The sequence below is a fragment of the Cryptomeria japonica genome, chromosome 5, assembly GCF_030272615.1.
Source record: "Cryptomeria japonica chromosome 5, Sugi_1.0, whole genome shotgun sequence".
In the NCBI taxonomy this organism is placed as follows: Eukaryota; Viridiplantae; Streptophyta; class Pinopsida; order Cupressales; family Cupressaceae; genus Cryptomeria; species Cryptomeria japonica.
In genome coordinates, this window is record NC_081409.1 from 912206082 (window position 1) to 912226432 (window position 20351).

At 38.3% G+C, this 20351-nt stretch overlaps 1 protein-coding gene across 3 annotated transcripts in view; it reads right to left on the bottom strand.

Annotated features, from left to right (window-relative positions):
• The window catches only part of LOC131042942 (DNA polymerase lambda), a 328908-nt gene that overhangs the window by 259176 nt on the left and 49381 nt on the right, over window positions 1–20351 (bottom strand). For 2 of the 3 annotated variants that reach the window (XM_057976281.2, XM_057976283.2), the window contains exons 3-6: window positions 15284–15721; window positions 14869–14947; window positions 14636–14766; window positions 13049–13111 (exon numbers count right to left, since the gene is read on the bottom strand). In XM_057976281.2, coding sequence (XP_057832264.1) covers window positions 13049–13111; window positions 14636–14766; window positions 14869–14947; window positions 15284–15721 — 711 coding nt within the window. The remainder of the gene's footprint in view (window positions 1–13048; window positions 13112–14635; window positions 14767–14868; window positions 14948–15283; window positions 15722–20351) is intronic. The other variant, XM_057976282.2, reaches the window with a different exon arrangement.

A 20351-nucleotide genomic window follows, 5' to 3' on the forward strand; every position in this document is an offset into this window, starting at 1 on the left:
AGACACCAAGGAGTGCCAGTGCAGTAATCTAGCCTCTATGCTAGAAGTAAAAGATAAAGAATATCAGCAGCTAGTTGGAGAAATGAAGATTCTCCAAAATGACCTTGAGAAATATCAGGATGAGCTCAAGGTAAGAATACAGTTTGATGGCAGCAGTGATGCCTTGGACAAAATGTTGAAAAAGAAAAAGCATGCCAAGGACACTGAAGGTTTAGAAAGTGGTGCCGGTGAATGCTCCACCAGCAAGAATGTCCCCCACAATGACATTTTGTTTGTTTCCTCAAATGGAGAAAACAAGGGGCAGACCTTCACAGTCAGAAATGCTCCCCGGAAGAAGGTTGACCTAACCATAACTAGTGAAGACTTGCAGACAAGAATGAAAACCGGTGTTGTAAGAAGGAGGAACAATGAAGATCCCAAAGGTAAAGGGAAGATGGGAGAAGACAGCTTCTCTGGAAGCAAGAACAGGAGAAGAAAACAAAGAAGACTTCCTACCGGTAGAGGACAAAGAAATGCTACCGCCCACATGTCAAGACAAGTGTGGGAGAAGAAGAGATTAGATGGAAGAAATGCAAAGAATGGACAACCTAGGGTCCATCCCCGAAGAAGCAAAAATGGAGATGCTAAACCGGTAAGATCTCCCCATGCATGGCAAAATAAATTTGTAAGTCATATGCTATCCTTCTCCGATTATTGCTATTAGAATAATATCTTTCTCTTTGTGTTATTAATGGTCATTTAAGTTGTTTCTAATTTCGCCTCTAGTTAACGATTGTTTCTTTTAGAAACATCGTCTTTGTAACTCTATTTAAAGGAGCTTTGTCTCCTTGATTAATTGAACAACATCGATTCTTTGAAATCCATATGCTTTTGCATCTGTTTTATGGTATCAGAGCCTGAATAAAGAATTTGTGAATTCTTTTCCGAGATTTTTCGAGCCTCTTAGTTTTGCTGCAGAATTTCGAAAAAAAATGTGTTCAAAAGTCCGTTTTGGACTGTGTTTATGCGGTGTAATGGGATTCTTCATGTTTGCGTCTGTCTGGCGAGGATTTTCGGCATTTTTCGGCTCGGTACAGACCCGCCATTTTTTCTGCAACCTGCAACTTGGTCAAACCCTCATTTTTTGACTTTCGGCTAGGGTTTTGACCCTCCAGATTCAGTCGAAAAAAATTTATGAGTACAGATTCGTGGTGGGTTTTTCAAGATCTCAATTGGGTCGTCGTCAGAATTTTTTGGGTGCCTCGATTTTCGTGTCTCGATTTTCATGCCTCGATTTTCGTGCCAGCGGATCCAGATTCTGACAACAGATTCTTTCTGGGTTTTTCGCAAGGATTTCTGGGTTGTCTTCATATTTTTCTGGGTTAGCCAAAAAAAATTTTCTTGAAATTCGTGCCCGCCATACTTCATTTTTTTAAGTCTGTACCTGCATCTGCCTCTGTTTCTACATTGGAATTTGATTTTTTTGAATTTCGTGCCAGCGCCTCTTCTCAATTTTTTTGTTTTTTCATGCATTGGGAAACGTGCAAGATGGCGTCATTAACCAACTTGATGTTGGAAAGCAGTCAGGTTTTGTGCACTTAACATCTTCTTAGTACCTCGTTTTTTGTGCCTCGAAAAGCGTGAAGATGGCTTATGGGCATCAATGTTTGTTTCGGTTTTTAATAATTTTTTACCTAAAAAAAATTCTGATGGGTGATAATATTTTTTTCCCTTGAAAAAATATGTGGGTTTTAATAATTTTGTCCTAAAAAAATTATCTATGGGTTTTTAAATATTTTTCGTCCCTATAAAAAAAAAAATCATGAGGGTTTATGATTTTTTCCTCAAAAATTGTACTTTGTTGCAGTCAGTTTTTCGTCGCACCTGGAGTTGTGCAAACATCTGCACTAGTCTCTTATTTGCAGTCTATTTTTGGGCATCTTGCTCATCTGCAATAGTTTGGAGGGTTTGCCGATTTTTTCCTCAAAATTGTGACAGTTGTTCTTGGTGTGTCTTTGGTTACAGGGAGGGACAGTTCTTCAACATCAGGTTGGACGGTTGGTGTTGTTTTGGGTATCTCCAGAAGTTCTGCAGTTTCTGGGAGGGTTGGTGGCAAACTCATCTCAAGTGGCAGAGTTAGTGGCAGGCTCGTCTTCTATTGCAGCGTGTTCTGAGAAGAAGGGGGCAACCTTCTCTGTTATTTCTCTTGGTAGTTAGAACGATGACCATTAAGGGAGGGTATTAGAATAATATATTTCTCTTTGTGTTATTAATGGTCATTTAAGTTGTTTATAATTTCGCCTCTAGTTAATGATTGTTTCTTTTAGAAACATAGTCTTTGTAACTCTATTTAAAGGAGCTTTGTCTCCTTGATTAATTGAACAACATCGATTCTTTGAAATCCATATGATTTTGCATCTGTTTTAATTGCTTTGCATGTAATGGTCATGGCCATAGGGCAGAAGAATGTAGAAAGGGGTCTAGAAGGAATAATCTAAGATCTCATAGATTTCATGCATATGAGCAAAATGTATCCACGAGTAGATACATGCGTGTCCCCTCTCCCGATCATGCAAATATTATTTGTTATAACTGCAGTAGAGTTGGCCATAGAGAGTTTGAATGCAGGAAGAGCAACTTGCAGCCATATGGAGGCCAATATAGTAGCTATGCTCAACTTAGAAATGGATCTAGAGCATATGGAAGTCAGAGACCTGCATGAAACCAAAGGAGAAATGTCCTTGCAGGATCAAGAGGTCCACTGGTTTCAGTTGTCAGTCAGAGCAACATGACCAGAAGAAGATGGTCAAACCGGTATGCTAAGAGATTCCCCAATCATGAAGTTGGGATGGATGTTATGTACTACTATAGCACTACTTCCAGTTATGATGCAGAATCCCGAAATAGAAGGACCCATCAGCAGAAGATGGTAAGACCTACACCCAAGACTGAAAAATGGGAAAAAGAATGAGACCAAGCAGGTATGGAAGAAGAAGACCATGGACCGGCACTGTGTATTCAATGCACAAGTGATATCTCCTAAGGCCTAAAGGAGATGCAGGACTTCAGGGGGAGTAGCATATTGACTAGATCATTCACCCCCTCAGTGAAGGACACTTGGAAGAACAAGATGTTGCCGATGTGAAGGATGGAAATGAGAAGATAAGTGTGTGTAATGGCTGTCTTGGATGCACACCTACAAATCAGAGCTGGATCACTACTACATGTGTCAATGGATGGAGATTATCAATTGAAATCAAATGCACCGTGACACAAAACGTCTGGAGTTACAGGAAGGTGCTCCGGTAGTGATGATGGACCAGTACAGGAAACCAGTATGTGCAAGATGTTGGCGGTATGAATGCTAACAGGTACTTGCAGGTTATGTAAGACAATGAGGTTGGAGATCATTGCATTAGCCCCGGTAGCATGGAATGTGGAGTCTATGTCTCAGGTGGTGTTGATGAAGACCTAAATGACATATGTTGGCCCAGTGGTTGATCATGCAGGCATGCATGTTTTTGGGCTAACCGGTTTGATTTATGACTTGATGATGACATTGTATGGCATTGTGTACATCCAGGATCATGTCATAGGCTGTGGTCGTTATAATGGAGTTGAAAGATCATCAGATGATCACAGTTGCACAGCTCGACCGGTATATGGAGATTATTGAAGCCTCGGTATTGGACCTAACCCGAGATGAGGACCTAACCCGAGATGTATGACTTGGAGGGAGTTCAAGTGCTTATGATGCAGAGCCGGCATGCTTGAACTTGTGAGGATACTGACTACCCAAACTGCAGATGATGGAAATTTCAGTAGGAATACCTAGCAGAATTTCATGTTAAGGGTATCTACTTGTCATTTGGTTGGTTGTATTCATAGTACAATCACATTTGATTCTAAAGAAATTTGGGATCAAATTGGAGGTGATGCAGTTTGACCGGCAGGTGAGTAGTATTTACTGACACATCCTTCTGCAGTTGAGTGCTTTAACAAATAGCATCAGATTTGCATGCTCAATTGGTGTCAATTAATGGTTGAGTCCTCCATCTCAAGTGTTGTGACTTGAGAAGATGTAACAAGTGGTATCAAAAGAGGAGATGCATTCGTTAAAGAGACCGGTCAATACAAGGAGGTGAGAGACCCTCACAGTGCCCTTTGCCATTGTTGTCAAAAAAAGAGAAGGATTTTGTAGTATACAACATACATGTGTGAGAATCCATAGATTATAGAAAGGGGGAGAAAGATTATGTAGTATGTCGGATTACATGAGTTAACATCAATGCCAAAGGGGGAGATTGTTGGCATTGTGTTATCATTAATGTCAACCGGTATAGGATGACTACCGGTATAAGAGATGTATGTGCAACACTGTCATGGATGAGTACAGGATGAGATATCTTTGATATCACCTTGTATTGCAGAACATCGGTAAAGTAAGGGAGAGAGGTCATTCAGATAAATGACCACTGGAGTCACCGGTAAACGAGTCAGTGTTTGACCTGTGTGGATGAAATGGACAGATTACTGGTACAGTCTATCACCGGTAAGGAGGGTATGTCAACTAGTAAGTGATGTGTTGACAGTGAGTAGCTGCCAACCGGCAAGCTTATGACTAGTGTACAAGTAAGATGAGCAAGGTGTTTGAGTTGTTTGTGATGAAGAGGCGGAATGTTGCCTGAAAAACATCAACATGGGAGAAGAAGGATGTACAGGTCATCAGTATGTTGTGGGGATGCAGAACAGCAGGACTCCCACCAGATGAAGATGCAGTCACCATGTGAAGAGATGACTGACAGTGAATGTGCCCACACCGGATCACATGTACCTGTTTGAAGATATGCTGCACAAACAAGGAAGCCACATGAGTGCATTGCAGGATGCAAAAGACAAGGATTCAATACCACCGGTAAGTGGAGCTTATCTCCTATTATGCATAATGTGCATCATAGTTCTATGAGATAAGAAAGAAGAGGTAAAGGCAGGTGTTTGAAGGCTCACACCGGATCTAACGGTGAATCAAAGGAATGCCTCAAGTGCATGAGATTGGAGATATGCACTGGACCGACAGAGAAGGCATGTTGAATTGTCGGTACAGATGAAGAGTGATGGGTTTGTCACTTTGACAAACTAGTTGAGATATGGTCTGGGCTGATGAAGAAGAAGGCAAAGTGGCGCTACTGCAAAGAGTGTATGCAGCCGGTATGCAGATGTCTTAGATGGAATCAGTTGAAGGTTGATGACATGATGTCATCAGGAAAACTATCGGTCAGTAGGAGAACCGGTAAGGAAGCAAAGAGCCTAAGTGATGTGCTCCAACCTTATGAGAATGTGCATGCTATGGATACACATGTCTGGTGACCAATTAAGGTGTTCCACCGGCAGATCAGCAAAGTGCAAACATGAAGGGTTACCAGTAAAGTGTGAGATATCGGCAGGGTTAGTGAACTGGCAGAAAGGAAGGACCGGTTGTGTGTTGATTGTCCGTGACCAAGTTTAGCCGACACAAAGATCTTTGTTGAAGTGGATATCGACATGCATGCCACGTGGAGTTGAAGTGGCAAGCTCGCAGAGGTCGGTGAAGTGTCGTGTAGGGATAGGTGTTTCTACAGGTGTGCATTTAATATGGAGCTCGTGATTTGTGGATCGGATTAGAAGAGTGCGGGTCGAGGAAGAGTGTGTTGGCATTTAGTTGTCATTGATGTCAATCGGCATGATGGATATTCACATGAGTGTGAGCAGACAGAATGAAGGGTTACCGAAAAGACATAAACCGGTCTGAAGGATAGCTACTTGTTTATAATAAAGAGGCAGAATGTTAAAGTTGTCACAAACCACTAGAGGTGAAGATGTGTTAGCGATATAGTGTGCACTACCAGTCAGCAGAAGAAGAAGGCTTTACTAGTAAAAGTGTGTACCGGTATGAGTGAGCAGAGTGATTGACCAAGGTGATGTCATGTGGAGTTGAGGTGGAAAATAGGCCGAGGTTGGTAAAGCCATCATCGACACGGTTGGTGAAACTGTCTATCAGTATAAATGAAACAGCCACAAATCACGAGATTGTAACTGACCGTTGCGGCTCGAGGAAGAAAGAATGACAAAGGAAGATCAGGGAGTAGTTGGGACCAGGATCAATGCAAAGGAAATCTGATTCAAGAAGACCTCGAAAAGGAAACAGCTGAAGCGTTTTATGTGTCGACAAATTTCAAGGCAGGAGATCGTGTTCGAGATTGCTACTTTCAGCAAATATGCGTTGGATAATGGAAACCGTGTACAGATGCATCCCTCAAGGACAGGTGATCGATCCAAGACAGGCTGGATCGGATCTCATGAAGATTGTGTCGGGAAGAGGAAACCCTAACCGCTCTGAAGTTTGAATTGCTTTCTAGCGGGAAATCACGGGATAAAAAGAGGAGAGCTCAAGACAGAGCAGTTGATGTTGCCAAAAGAGGAAGAGAAAAGAGAGAGTTAGAAAAGGAGAAGAATTGCTAGCCTTAGAAATAGTTCTAAGAAAGTTGTAGTGTAGGTGAGCAAGCATACCGGTGAGAGGATTCTACCGGCACAACTATAGTTTTGCATTTGAGCCAAACCGACAAGGTGTGGCAGACCAGGCAGCATGCAAGTGTGACACAGTGTGTTGAGAGACTGTGTGAGAGAGGGAGAGAAAGATAACAGAGGCCGAGAATTAGAGAAAGTGATCTCACAACCGGTAGTGTGAGATTCAGTGAAGGAGAAAAGACTGTCAATCGGCAGTGAGTTATTTGATCAAAGAGTTGCAAAATTCATTTGCAACAAGAAGCCTTAACTATATTCAAATAGTATTTCAATGTACATCGCCAAGTTGAAGCTTGGTGCAAGGGTTGGTGCCCTAAAAGTGCAGGGGTTGGTGCTCCTTGGGTTGGTTCCCTAAATCTTTGTAAGTCAATGTTTTACCTGTGAGGCTAGATTGCAGCAGTAGTCTCCAGCAGCTTTCCTCACCGAGGTTTTTCCCACATTGGGTTTTCCTCGTAAATCTGGTGTTAAGAGTTAGATTTGTGTGAATGATCTTTTTGGCTTTCTTTCCTGTTCTATTGGTTTGATTGTTTAGTGTTTAAAAGTGAATATCTGATATTCTGAAGTTTATTCGAAAGTCAAAGTTTAGGAACCACTGATTCACCCCCCCCCCCTCTCAGTGGTACTCTGTGTTCAACAGAGTGAACGACAGAGAAAGATCAGGGACTTGTTGGCACCTGAATCGAAGCAAGGGAAATCAGATTGCAGGAGGACCTCGAGAAGGAAACAGCTGAGATATTTATGGTGTTTTGACAGATAAAGGTCGATATACAGGACCATGTTTGCTAAGTTTAGAAAATGTGTATTGGAAGACACATTAATGGCAATGATGTGCAGATAGATGTCTTGGAGATCAGATCGAATGAGATCTGATTGGATTTGGTTTGCCTCGACGTCGAAGAAGAAACCCTAACAACCTAAAATTTGAATTGGCTTTTGGCAGGAAAACCAATTATAAATATGCAAGCCAAAAATCATTGAAGGTTGCCGCTGGATGAGGGAGTGTTGTTGCATATAAGGAGAAATCAATCAAGTGCTCATCAAAGAAGAAGAAGAAGAAGAGATTGAGTGTGAGGAAGGACCGGGTTGAAGTGTTCAACCGGCAATAGAGGTCAAATCGGCAAAGAAGAAGTAGAGAAGATTGCAGAAAAGGCAGCTATAGAACCGGCAGAAGATAGTACCGATGGAGAGCAGCAATGTTGTTGAGAGGAGAAAACCGGCAAAGAGCAGAACCAGTAGAATTTCTGAACGAGCAGCGAGTAGAACCGGCAAAGAGAGAGAACTGGCAGTGAACTGGACAAGAGATCCAGCAGAGAGATTTGAGGAAGAGTTACAAAATCCATTTGTAACAAGGCTATTAACTTGTAAATGAATATGTTTTGTATTCACAGAGTTGGAGCTTGGTGTAGGGGTTGTAGCTCCTTGGGTTGGTGCCCTAAATCAGGGGTTGGTGCTCCTTGGATTGGTGCCCTAAAATCAGGGGTTGGTGCTCCTTGGGTTGGTGCCCTAAACATTGTAATCAAAGATTGATTGTGAGGCTGAATTGGAGCAGTAGTCTCCAGTAGCATCTCTCACCGAGGTTTTTCCCATCTTGGGTTTTCCTCGTATATGTTGGTGTTATGTGATGTTCCTCTTGTGTGAATGCATTTGTGTTTAGTCTCTTCACTAACCGGTAAGCCTACATTGAGTTAGATTCGATAACCGGTATACACACATAGGAAAGTTAAAGGGAAAAGATTGAGAGCCACTGATTCACCCCCCCCTCTCAATGGTGTATTGTGTCTAACAACTTAGACTCTTCACCCTGAAGGTGTAAGATGATAATGATCAAATGGAATGATCATCACAAAATCGTTCATTTCCTAAGCCCTCACAGATAACTGACCTTAATTCATCCTAGAGGGTGAAACATGACCTCATTACTTCAACCTGGGACACTGCACTCCCTCCGAATAAAATTTTAATAGTTAAAGACACTAAAACTAACCTAGAAAGCAGAAAAAAGTGGGGGTCCACATTTGCAATGGGGTGATGTGTGAAAACCTCACAACACTACCTTTGCAAACTCCTCCAAAGGTTGTGTACCACCAAAAAAACATTAAAGGCTATGATTTAGAAGTTTTCTTAACATGCTTTATAGGAATTATTTTCGCTTCCTTTAATTTGTATTAAAGCAGTCATAATATTGCAAATGGTGGTGTTTGAGTTGTCTATCTACCCTGAAGGTTGTTTCAAGAATTTGCCAATGCGTGGCCCACAATTTGAACTAGTAATTATTTTATTGTATAGTTCTCTGAAATATATAAAAGGATTTTGCAAGCATGTATTTGTAAATGTGTTCTCTGATCAATTGGTGTGAGATGGTTCATTACAAGTATGATGTAATGCCCTGAAATGATGTCTACTTCACTCTCTTCCTATGATTATGAATGTAAAGTAACTCATAACTGGTTAAATGGCAGTAAAGCATAGCTTACCAGACAAACCTAAGCTAAATAGATCAGGCTTAACTAATGGATATGTTATAAGTCATAATTTTAAAAAGTATACAATGGAACATGTCTTTTCAATCTGCAGAGTAGCATAACCATTGCGGGGTTGGGTCTTGTCATAATATGCACTCCCATTTATATTAGGCTACTCCATTGAAAGGCAGCTATTTTCATAGATGTATTTGTATAATGTACTACCTGTTTCACAAAGATAGACTATTATCTAATTGGTGAGTCTACTGCAAGCACATACTTGTCAATGTGTTCTCTGATGAAAAGTTGTGTTATCTTACATTACAAACTAGATGTAATGCAATGAAATGATTTTCAGTTCACTCCTTCCTATGAACCTTATAGGGTGGTGGATGTAAACTGTAAAGCAATCTGTAACAAAATAAATGGCACTAAATCATAACTTAGCAAACAAAGCTGAGTTCAATAGACCAGGGCTTAACCAATGGGATATGTGTTGTAAACTTATAATCCTTAAAAAGGATCTGAGAAAACATGTATCCTGAACCTGTGGAATAGCACACCCATTGTGAGGCTGGGTCTGCTCAGAGTATGCACTCCCAGTTATAAGGCTAATCCATTGAAAGGAAGGTATTTTCATAGATGTATTTGTTTAGCTAGTATCTGCTTCATAGAGATAGACTATCATCTGGTTGGCAAAGATCGCATTAAATCAGCAATAAAGGCATAAGGAAACCTTTAATTGTAATGCATCCAAACTTCACCTAGAAGGTTTAACATCTTTTAGGGCTGGCTAACATCTCAAATTACTTCTAAAATGGACACAGTTATTTAAGATGTACCCTTTTGAATCTGGTGCTAGGCAGAAATATTAGTCCCACTTTAATACAGATGCAAAAGCATATGGATTTCAAAGAATCGATGTTGTTCAATTAATCAAGGAGACAAAGCTCCTTTAAATAGAGTTACAAAGATGATGTTTCTAAAAGAAACAATTATTAACTAGAGGCGAAATTAGAAACAACTTAAATTACCATTAATAACACAAAGAGAAAGATATTATTCTAATACCCTCCCTTAATGCTCATCGTTCTAACTACCAAGAGAAATAACAGAGAAGGTTGCCCCCTTCTTCTCAAAACACGCTCCAATAGAAGACAAGAGCCTGCCACTAACTCTGCCACTTGAGATGAGTCTGCCACCAACCCTCCCAGAAATTGCAGAACTTCTGGAGATACCCAAAACAACACCAACCGTCCAACTTGATGTTGGAGAATTGTTCCTCCCTGTAACTAGAGACACACCAAGAACAGTTGTCATGATTTTTAGGAAAAAATCGGTAAACCCTCCAAACTATTGCAGATGAGCAAGATGCCCGAAAATAGACTGCAAACAAGAGACTAGTGCAGATGTTCGCACAACAACTCAGGTGCGACTAAAACCAGACTGCAGCAAAGTACAATTTTTGAGGAAAAAATCATAAACCCTACCATGATTTTTTTTTACAGGGACAATAATATTTAAAAACCCAGAGACTTTTATAAGGGAAAAAAAATATTAAAACCCATCAGAATTTTTTTCAGGTAAAAAATTATTAAAAACCGAAACAAACATCGATGCCCATAAGCCATCTTCACAATTTTTCGAGGCACGAAAAACGAGGTACTGAGAAGATGCTAAGTGCACAAAACCTGAGGTACAAGGTTCAATGCACTAAGACAAGTCCAGGCACAAATTCCAATGCAAAAAATAGAGGCAGATACAGGTACAGACTTCAAAAAACAGATGAAGTACTATTGGCACAAATTTCAAAAAAAATTTACGGTTGACCCAAAAAAATCCGAAGACAACCCAGAAATCCTTGCAAAAAACCCAGAAAGAATCTGAAATCAGAATTGAAATCCACGGGCACGAAATTTGAGGCATGGAAAATGATGCACCCACAAAATTCTGAAAACAACCCAGTTGAGCTCTCGAAAAACCCACCAAGAATCTGCAATCAGAAAAAAAAAATCGACTTGATCTGAAGGGTAAAAACCCTAATCGAAAATGCAGATTTCCATCCAAAAATCGCAGAAAAAAATTTTGCAGGTGGAAAAAATTGCGTCACGCGCATAAGATTAATGGCGTCGCAGGACGAAGGTTTGGTTAAAAAGAAATCTGCCACAAAAAACACGAAGAACAGTAGAAAGGATTAATGGCGTCGTGGGACGAAGGTCTGGTTAAAAAGAAATCCGCCACAGAAAACACGAAGAACAGTAGAAAAAACCACAGGCCCTAGATTTGTTTTTTCAATGATGAAAAATTTCATTCGAAAATTTTTAGAAAAAAACAAAAAATTTCTTTCTACTTTGATACCATAATACAGATGCAAAAGCATATGGATTTCAAAGAATCGATGTTGTTCAATTAATCAAGGAGACAAAGTTCCTTTAAATAGAGTTACAAAGATGATGTTTCTAAAAGAAACAATCATTAACTAGAGGCGAAATTAGAAACAACTTAAATGACCATTAATAACACAAAGAGAAAGATATTATTCTAATACACTTACCTTATGTTCATTGTTGTGAAAGGAATCTTCAATGGATTCAGCCTGCTGATGTTCTCAATGATGCAATTTGAATTATATTGTTCTTAAATGTAATATGAGATTCACAATTTTTTCCGGGAGAAGCTTTTGGAAAATGACAGATAACAGTGGCACTCTAGGAAGGAATAAGACAGAGCTTAAGTTTGATGTAAGCAAACCAACCTATTTTTCAAGAGTTCTGTAAGATGATTACAGAAATTTTCCTTTTCCAACTGTAATTATGGAGTGTACACCTGTACTGAAATGATTCGAAAGAAGAAAAGTGAAAAATCATCCTTCAGGTGTAAGAAAAAGGACCAATATAATCAAGTGAGAGTTGAGACACTGTAAGAGTCTAATGCCATTGCCCTGCTTGAACAAGTGGTAGCAATGTCAGACCATTTGGAAACCAAGAACTTCCTTCAAACACAAGGTGTCAGGATGGCTACTAACGAATCAAGGTTTAGCTGCCAAAGCAAACTTAAGTAAATTTAGCACGTATAGCAGATGATATTTTGCATTGTATTTCAAAATAGAAGACAGCTGACCATTTATTCTAGAAGTGTGAAACAGATAGAGGATTTTGTGGTTGGATTGCATGATTAATTCAATTCCAGATGGTCAGCAATAGTTAACAAGTCTATTGCACATGATTTAATTGGAAGCAATCTGGTTAGAGGAGAGGATGCCAAGCTATGTCCTCACTCAACATGGCGAGGATGTGACTTTTTAGAAAAAAACTCACCTTTACTGTACGGGCTAAGTTTGAGTGGTTTCCCAAGGATGTGAACTCTTTGCCTATTGGAGTTACACACCCAAGTGATCTCTTTCCTTGCTTCTGCAATAGTCTAAAACAATAGTTGAAAAAATCATTGCACATGATTTGGTAGGCAACAATCTGGTTGAAGGAGAGGATACCAGGATACGATTCAGGAAGATATGTCCTCAGTCAATATGGGGAGGTTGTGAATTTTCAGAAACTATTTCACCTTTATTGTACAGGTTAAGCTCGAATGGTTTTCCAAGGATGTGAATCCTTTGCCCATTGGAGTGCACACACAAGTGATTTCTTTCCTTGCTTGTGCAGGTAAGGACTTTCCTTCAAATCATAATGCTCAATTTAGGTGAGTAAGTTTCCCTTTGAAGTAATGCAAGATGCATTTCTTCAAAAGACTAAAAAAATTTGGATATTTTTCAAACAAAAAAGGAAAAAATAGCATAGTTTAGTTACACGCACCGGAACAGTGTTTGTGCATTAGTATCATCTCACAAAATGAAGGAAGGAATCTTTCTTGAAATCTTCTAACTACTTTCATTTTAAGTATCTACCAGGTTCATGAAAACCTAAACTCTACCTCAAATCTAGTAACTGCATAGATATTCTGTATCAGTTGTTTCTGATGATAGCATATACCTAAGGTCCTAAACAAAAAAAATAATAAACCAAACTCAAATTCATACAACCCATACTGACCTTTTCATCATTCTCAAAATGATCTAACTTTGACAGTCGTCCAGTCTGAATAATCTCTTGAATCTGCCAAGCAACAATTCTGTGATATAATTGAAAATAATACTATTTTTTCCTATAGAATAATAAGTGACTAAGACATACAAAACAGGATGAGCTCAAATGGTAAATCAAGGATTTGATGAGGCAAAACCTGTGTTCAAATTTGCAAGACACATTTTATATGGTTAAATGTATAAATGTTAAATGTTTAATTGAATAGACTCCACATTGAAATTTGGTGTTCTGTACTCCGGTAAAGGCCATGGGTAAATTCCTAAATTTGAAGGAAGAGAGATCCCATGTCATCGCATCTAAAAAAAATGACACCCTAGAAGGAGAATTTACCAATCAAAAGAGTGACTAAAATGTGAGAAGAAAAGGTCACAAAAAGAAGCCTGAGAATGAAAAGACGATAATGTCATCACCACCAAGAAGTATCTTGCCTTTAAGATCCACTCATCAGGTTAACCAAACTATATTTGAATCTATGAAATTAAATATCTGCAGAAAATATTTTAAAAAATAAATCTATAAAAACACAAGTTTTTATTGGAATAAAGAAGCATCCCTTGTGATTACAATATTTTACTAGATCTTCTGGAACTAGAAGTACAAAATATTTCAATTTTGATGTGGGCATTGTTTATGGTTCAAAAATAAAGTCTTTTAATGTGCACAAACTTTCTAAGCTTGTTTGCCTTGCAATAAAACTGTTCGATAATTTTTCTCAACTTGACATATCCAATTCAGATGGAAATTATTTTACAGAACTAAGTATATTAATACCCATGGTAAGCTAAAGCATATTTGCATGGATCAGTGAAACAAAACTGTGAATTAATTGATCCAACAATACAAGGTCCTTCATTGTTCAAGGAAAATAAGATATTTTCATGAATTAAAAAGCATTGAACAGACAAAAAATTATAATTCATTTAGCATGTTTGAGGAATAAATATTTCAATGATATATTGGAGAAATGTGTTCACTCACTGTGTCAAATTTTGTGTTTGTTTTGGACCTTTGATGGAGCTCATCTGTTAAAATTGCAAACTTTCCTTGTAAAGACTCCTGAACTAACGGAACATAAATGACTAAAGGTACACTCTCAGAAAATAAAGGTCATGTGAAATAGACGTCACAAATTTTAACTTCTACATTTGTGCATAACTTGAAGGGTTCTCCAATTTTAATGTTGGATTTAATAATTAATTGCAAGTTTCAATTTTCATAAGTAGCTTTATCTGCATTTGATATACATCTCTTATTCATAATTGACATGAACAAATGAATTTGAATGTATCTGAACATAAACATAGAAAGCATAATTCTAATAAATTTGGCTTCCTTTCAACAGAACAAGAATTTGTAACTAGCACTTAGTATTTTCTTGGAATTCATATCATTACTAGATGCATCTTATGTCTTCAGAGAAACAAAAAATATGCACAAAAAAGGCATCCAAGAGAAGTACATTATTAAAAGGCACCCATCTATTTGTCAAGGATGAAAAACTAAAAGAGAAATATCAGCTCAGAAAACACTTACATGCTCCTGCAGAGATTTGCCGATTGCAGGCAAACCCTTAACTTGATCAACATTAACAATTTTAAAAGGAATCTTCTCCAAAACGGAGATAGCTTTATTGTAGCTGAAAGACCTCCTATCATCACCCAGTGCTGAAAATATATAGTGCCAGCTGATAAATCAGGTGCTTTTGATTTAGAAAACAAAGAGACATATTTAGTAATGCTCAAGATTCATTCAAAGACTTTTATCACCTTTGTAAATGCTGCGAAGATTTTCAAATGGTTCTGTAATATTTCTGTTTAAGTTAGGTGGATTGTACAGCATTGATAACTGCAGAAGCAAATCAAATCTAAGCCCTCATGTCCACTCAACTGACAAGTCCTCAGATGTGGATTATGAAACTTATTGCAAGATACTATTTGTACATTCACACCATTTAATCAATAATATCAAGTTAAAAATCATACCAACTTTATGCTTTTTAATATTCATAATAAATCCCTCTTGCATCTGTAAAATAGATATAAACCTTTCTGCAAGACCTTGTTTCAGCCAATGTAGGACATTATAAAGATATGGAATGGTAACCTTTCCACTCTCATACGAACTAATCTAAGAAAAATATAAGTTTCCAGAATAACAAAAATTTGCCCAATTGGGACTTGCCTCATCCAACGTATCTGTAGAATTATTAGTACCAGAAACCAATGTCTTAGATATTGATTTATCACTATGTAGATCAGTTCCATCATTCAACTGCTCTTTGTGATCACCACTTTCAGTGTTTGTATACTCTTGTGCAATAAGATCATTGGCAGATGTGTTTCCTCTCTTCATAGCATTTTTGCCAATCAGTGCAATACTCTGCCCTTCATTCTGATTTTCAGAGGACACCACATCAGAATGATTACTAAAATTCTTTGTCCTCTTGGTTCTTCCTGAACAATGGTCATGCACCAGGTTTGCATCATTTGGTTCTGATGAATTTGTCACAGATTCAGATCTTGGTGCATCTTCAAATGATATTTGAAGACGATAGTTCTCAACAGATAGCTTTGATCCTTCTTTCAAGCAGTCCTCTAGCCATTGGTAAGATAAGACATCCTACAACAATCATTCAAAGTGAGCTTGGTAATTATATATTTAATTATCTTCTAAAATATAATATATATGTTTAGTTTTATAATTTGATTATCTTCTGAAATATAATACATATTTCTGCTTTATAAACTTTGCATACATAAAAGGAGTTTCCCAGCTTCAAGCTAGCAAATTAATGCCAGACTAAATCAAATAACACACTATATACAAATTTAATCTGATATTTATAGTTCTGTGATGTCCCCAACTAATCTAAACAAGCAAACAATTATGTGAACGATAATAGTTTTCAAGACCAAAGGACACTTCTAAATAAAATTGTACATAACAAGAACAATAAATTAGGATTCATGAAATTGTAGGGTGAGAAAGCTCCTTGTGTTATCTTTATAAACAGAGATGATGGCATTCATGGAAAAATTAGTCAATGATATCTATGTCAAGGAGCTCGATATGAGCAAAGGCAAGTTTGGATTATTCTGAACAAACAATGTAGAGAACCACAAGAGGTTAAAGAATGGCAGTATTTGAAGTCGTAATAATCAGACAAGCCGACTTTATAGATGAAGAGTAATAGTTTGATAAGCAGCCACGGTGAGGGATAATGTACAGAATTGTTTGAGTGGTGAATGGCAGACAGCAATTACCATCGAAATGTGGCTATTGGGAGCAGCGATATGTATACAGTAACCATGTACAGCAATTACCATTATAGGGAGTCTATGCAATATACATCATAAGAAGAAGATAAGATTTCCTATGAGCAGTTCACAAGTCTTGAAAGGCAGCGATTAGTTAGAAACATGTGATCACTAGAGGATCGATTAATCCTTGACAAAGGCTGCAATTAGGAAAGGATGTGTCCACTCCTAAGCACTGGTTGCAACCATTTGATATCCTAAGATACTTAAAAAGGATTGATACCTTTCAAAGATATATCGAAATACTTATTTTCTTATACCTATCCATATTTGGATCGCTCATTTGAGCAGTAGCCTTCTCAAGGCCAATCAGTTGCATACACCTAAAGCTAGCAATTGGGAACAGCACAATACCCATTGCATAATTCCAAAGCATAATCAGAAATAGCAATTATAGCATCGTCGCTATAAGAGATAGGGAGAAGACTTAACAGCATAATTTACATCGCCATATCAGGAACAGCAAGATTAACTCCATAGTACCAAGTGAATAAGCTTTCACAATTGCAGATTGGAGTATAGCATGCCATATCAGAGATTGCCATTGCATAATCCTCATAGCTATATCAGAGACAACAAAGATACTCCATCTTATCAAATCAATAACAGCTACATATTGCAAATTTAAATATCAAAGATATGCCATACATTAAATAAGACTTGTACATAATATATTGCTTAAGTTATCGATTGTATATTCTAAGAATAATCAAGTTAGCGTGAACCAATATATGTATAGAAATTCCTAAGTTATCATTCTTACATAAGTGGTATCTACTATCATCCATATAAGTTTTGCAAAATATCTAGATACTACATTTTATGTTATAATTAAAGGATTCAAATAGAAAAAAATCTCTTGCAATTGAAGTTATAAGTAAATAGTCCCAAAACCTTAAAGAGTTTAAATAAAGGGACATTACAAGTGGTATCAGAGCTAATGAACCTGCCAGACTGTGGTGAAACATGTCAGATGAGCAGAAGATAAAGACAATTCATCAATGATAAAATGAATCAATTCATGGCAGAACATAGAAACACTCAAGAGAGACTGACTCAATTGTTCAACATACTAGCACAAGTAAACAATAATATCAACCGGGTAATGGAAAAAAAGGAGGCAATAGAAATCAACCCATCAATAATCGAATTCCAAATAGGCATATACCTACAACAAGTTCGAGGCCAATAATACCAACCATCTAAAGGAGATCATTGAGAAGGAAATGAACCCACGTTGGTTGATCTACAACATCAATTTCGACGAGATTGGATAAATGGAGGATTATAACATTATATGCCTCTAAGAGACTACATAGATCTAAGGATGAAGTTGTGATGCCCCCCAAACAAGGTTTTGTAGACGGCAAATATGCCGCTCATAAATAAATATGACTTGTTATGTTTTGTTAATAAGGGCGGTGTAATTAGTTCCTGAGAGTTGGGTCGGTTGTCGACAGTTGGCAGCCTTAACCAACCATTTGGCACTATTTATGTTGTTATTGTATCGGGAACAGTTCATGTTGTTGATGTAAGGAATTACACATGGTAATAAAGAAACATCATTCTACCATATGCTGTGTTAAATATTCATTTGTTGTTACTCTGTTATTTTGTTGTTATTCTATTGTTATTCTATTGTTCTGTAAAACTATCCCATTCGGCAATAAACATTTTGGCGTTGTTGCCGATACGAACTCGGAGATCGGTATGACGGCAAGCGGTATGTACGCATAATGGGTCGATCATTCCAACAACAAGTACATGTAAATGAAAGTGACAGCAAAGAAGTGGTAACACAAGAAGCACGAAAAGATTGACTAACAGAAGACTTGGTAGATCTATGGGAAGTTTCAGTCATGCAGTACGTGCATAGGGAAGCTCGAGGGCGAGCGGTCCCTAAGGGCATAGTACGCGACAAACTCACAATGAACCTAGCGATCTTCAATCTTCTCAGAAGAATCCCAAGGTTGTTGGCACAGAACCTAATTAAATTGCAAGACCAACGAGAGGAGACTAACCGAGAGCAACATCAGCAACAGATACTAAAACGATACGAAGAGAGGACTCGTAGGAAGGAAGAAGAGTGGGATATTGGCAGACGTCGTACCCCCAACAATTAATGCCCCTACGACCAAATAAAGAGCGACATACCAGAAACACTCAAGAGGAAGGGGAGGGATTGGTAAGAAGATCTCTCCACCTGAGAGAGCAAAGTGAGTGGAGACGACAGATACGAGGAATCATTGAAGGTTTGGCAAGTCCAACGAGAAGTAGGAGTCGGAGTGCTAGACGAAGCCGTAGTTGAGAGAGAGAAAGACTGCGTACGTGGAGTGAGTTGGAAACCTGCCACTCTCGAATGACGAAGTACATGAAGATCTCATCAACCAAGCCAGTAGCCAAACCATACACTTAACTCAAACGACGACTCTGAATCTAGTACCAGTACCAGCAGCTCATCCCTAGTACGTGATGAAGAAGAAAGAAACCTGCAGACACAAGTTGTTAAACTTTTTGAAACAAACCTATACCATATCGGGAATTTGTCCCTCATCGAGCAATCGAGAATAGGAAACCTGAGCCAAAGACTCTAGGGACTCACGAATTTCCAATTCGTCTTTTCTACCTCATCATCATGCTGACCTCTATTATTCTCAAGGCCCTCAATTCTTGCAAAAGGTCTAGGCCTAAAAGAGGCAATAAAAATAGCTTTCTAGCAAAGAAAATGGCTAAAAGCTGGGGTAATAACAGAGAATATGTAAAGCTGATCAGACTGAAAACAGAAGGTTATATGCAAACTAGAAGAAAGGAGTTGATATCACTTGGGAGGCACAATCCAAGAGGCTTTGAGAATTACAGCAGCAAGACATGATTAAAGAGAACAATATTACAAATCTTGAATGGTTAGAGTATCAAAGCAACTATATGAGAGGGGGGCAGATAAAGACAGCCCTCCAATAATTAATTCAAGAGCTAAACTTTTCTCTTCCGAAAACATTAAAGAAGGAATAAAGAAGTTAGCAATCGGTAAATCTCGAGACACAGACGGTTTACAAGCAGAACACTTAAAATGGGGTTTAGAGGCTCTCACTACTCATATTAAAAAAAATATTCAATGAGGTCCTTCAGTATGGGTTTCCGACAAATTGGACGACTAGTGTTGTCATCCCCTTGCTCAAAAGTGGTGACATCAACAACCCTTCAAATTATCGCACCATAATGATCAATCCTCTTTTTGGCAAACTGTTTGGGAGCATGATAGAATAACGGATCAGTGTTTGGGCTGAAAAGGAGGGAAAGCGAGCAAAAGGGCAAGCGGGCTTCAGGCCAAAACATTCTACCATTGATCATTGCATGACACTTAGACACTTGATTGAGAAGGTCTGGGATAAACAGGGAGAGGAGGTATTTTGCTGCTTTGTTGACTTCAAGAAAGCTTTTGATATAGTACCTACGACCAAATTGTGGAGTAGGATGGAAGAATGGGAAATTCCAAAACAATATAGAGTTGTTGTTCATAGGCTGTATGACCAAGTTTGGTCAAAATCCGAACCAAACAGGGATTTTCAGAATGTTTTGGAAGTGATATCGGGGTCAAGCAAGGATGTCCATTATCCCCTACCTTATTTGGGGTATACATTGACAAATTACAGGAGTGGATTGATAAGTTTGGTGATGGAGGGGTTTACTTGACCAATTATGTTATAAAGTTGCTTTTATATGTTGATGATCTTATTTTAATGGCAAAAACAGCACAAGATTTGAAGGAACACTTAAAAGCACTAGAGCTCTTTTATCATCAGGTGGGGATGCAGGTGAACACTACCAAAACTAAGGTCATGATCTTTACCTTGAAGAGAAAGAAGGTTCATAGGGAATTTGTTTTTGAAGGCAGCCCCTTACAGGTGGTAAATGAATATAAGTATCTTGGT